Raw genomic sequence first — 1,256 nt, 5'->3', positions numbered from 1 at the left:
ACCCCCCAGGTCCTCAAACTGCTGCTCAATAAATTCAAGGTGTGTTAATTGTCCCCTCCCAAGGCTCCTGGGTTGCTCTGCATGGGGATTTTATGGATGTAAAATATGTATTTTTAAAATATTTTCATATATTAAATTATATTAAATATCATATATTATATCATATATCATATATAACATTATATAACTATATTGATTATAATAATTTTAAGATATTTATCTATATATGAATATAGATTTATAAATAACCCTATCTGTAAATATATTCCTATATTTAAAATATTTTAATTGTAATAATTATATAGTATATTATATATTATATCAATTATATATAGTATATTGTATATACTATATTATATGTAGTATATTATATGTTATATGTATTATGTATAGTATATTAGTATATATATGTAGTATATATATGCATATTTACTGTATATATATACACTATATATACATATATAGTATATATATGCACATTATATATATACTATATATAGATAATATATATAGTATAGTATCTATATACTATATATATAACATTTATAGTATAGTGTATATATATAACATTTATAGTATAGTATATTAGTATATATAACACATATTATATATCATTATATTCATTTTAATAATTATATATATGTATTTATCTATGTATACATATAAAAATGTCTGACATATATGCAATTATATACAATATTACATTAAAATATTGTATTGTTTCCTACTATAATTAATTCATTGTATTAATGTATAAATATTTTATATATTTCATTAATTACATATAAACATGTATCTATATATAAACAGATTTATACATAAAATGCAACAGCACAGCAAAATAGTGGGGTTTGTTTATAATTCCTTGGAAAGCCCAGGGTAAAACCTGGACCTCTGACAGTGATTTGTGTGTCCCCAGATCGAGAACTCGGCGGAGGAGTTTGCCCTGTACATCGTCCACACCAGCGGAGGTGAGTGGCCCAAACTCTCCCTGGTGCCACCCTGGCTCAGTCAGGCAGTGCCCCCTGAGTGCTGGGCAGTGCCCCCCATGTCCTGGGCAGTGCCCACCCTGTCCCAGGCAGTGCCCCCCACATTCTGGGCAGTGCCCCCATGTCCCAGGCAGTGCCCCCCGTGTCCTGGGCAGTGCCCCCCATGTCCCAGGCAATGCCCTCCACGTCCCAGGCAGTGCCCCCCACATTTGGGGCAGTGCCCCCCATGTCCCAGACAGTGCCCCCTGTGTTCTGGGCCGTGCCCCC

General features: G+C 33.0%; 1 protein-coding gene across 1 annotated transcript in view; it reads left to right on the top strand.

Annotated features, from left to right (window-relative positions):
* The window catches only part of RASSF2 (Ras association domain family member 2), a 13,181-nt gene that overhangs the window by 8,695 nt on the left and 3,230 nt on the right, over positions 1–1,256 (top strand). The window contains exons 7-8 of the mRNA XM_027701588.1: positions 7–39; positions 920–971. Of these exons, the coding sequence (XP_027557389.1) occupies positions 7–39; positions 920–971 (85 nt within the window). The remainder of the gene's footprint in view (positions 1–6; positions 40–919; positions 972–1,256) is intronic.

The sequence above is a fragment of the Neopelma chrysocephalum genome, unplaced genomic scaffold (assembly GCF_003984885.1).
Source record: "Neopelma chrysocephalum unplaced genomic scaffold, ASM398488v2 Primary Assembly neopelma1_163, whole genome shotgun sequence".
Lineage (NCBI taxonomy): Eukaryota > Metazoa > Chordata > Aves > Passeriformes > Pipridae > Neopelma > Neopelma chrysocephalum.
Note: the sequence above shows the minus strand (reverse complement) of the source record. Positions and strands in the feature narration are given on the sequence as shown.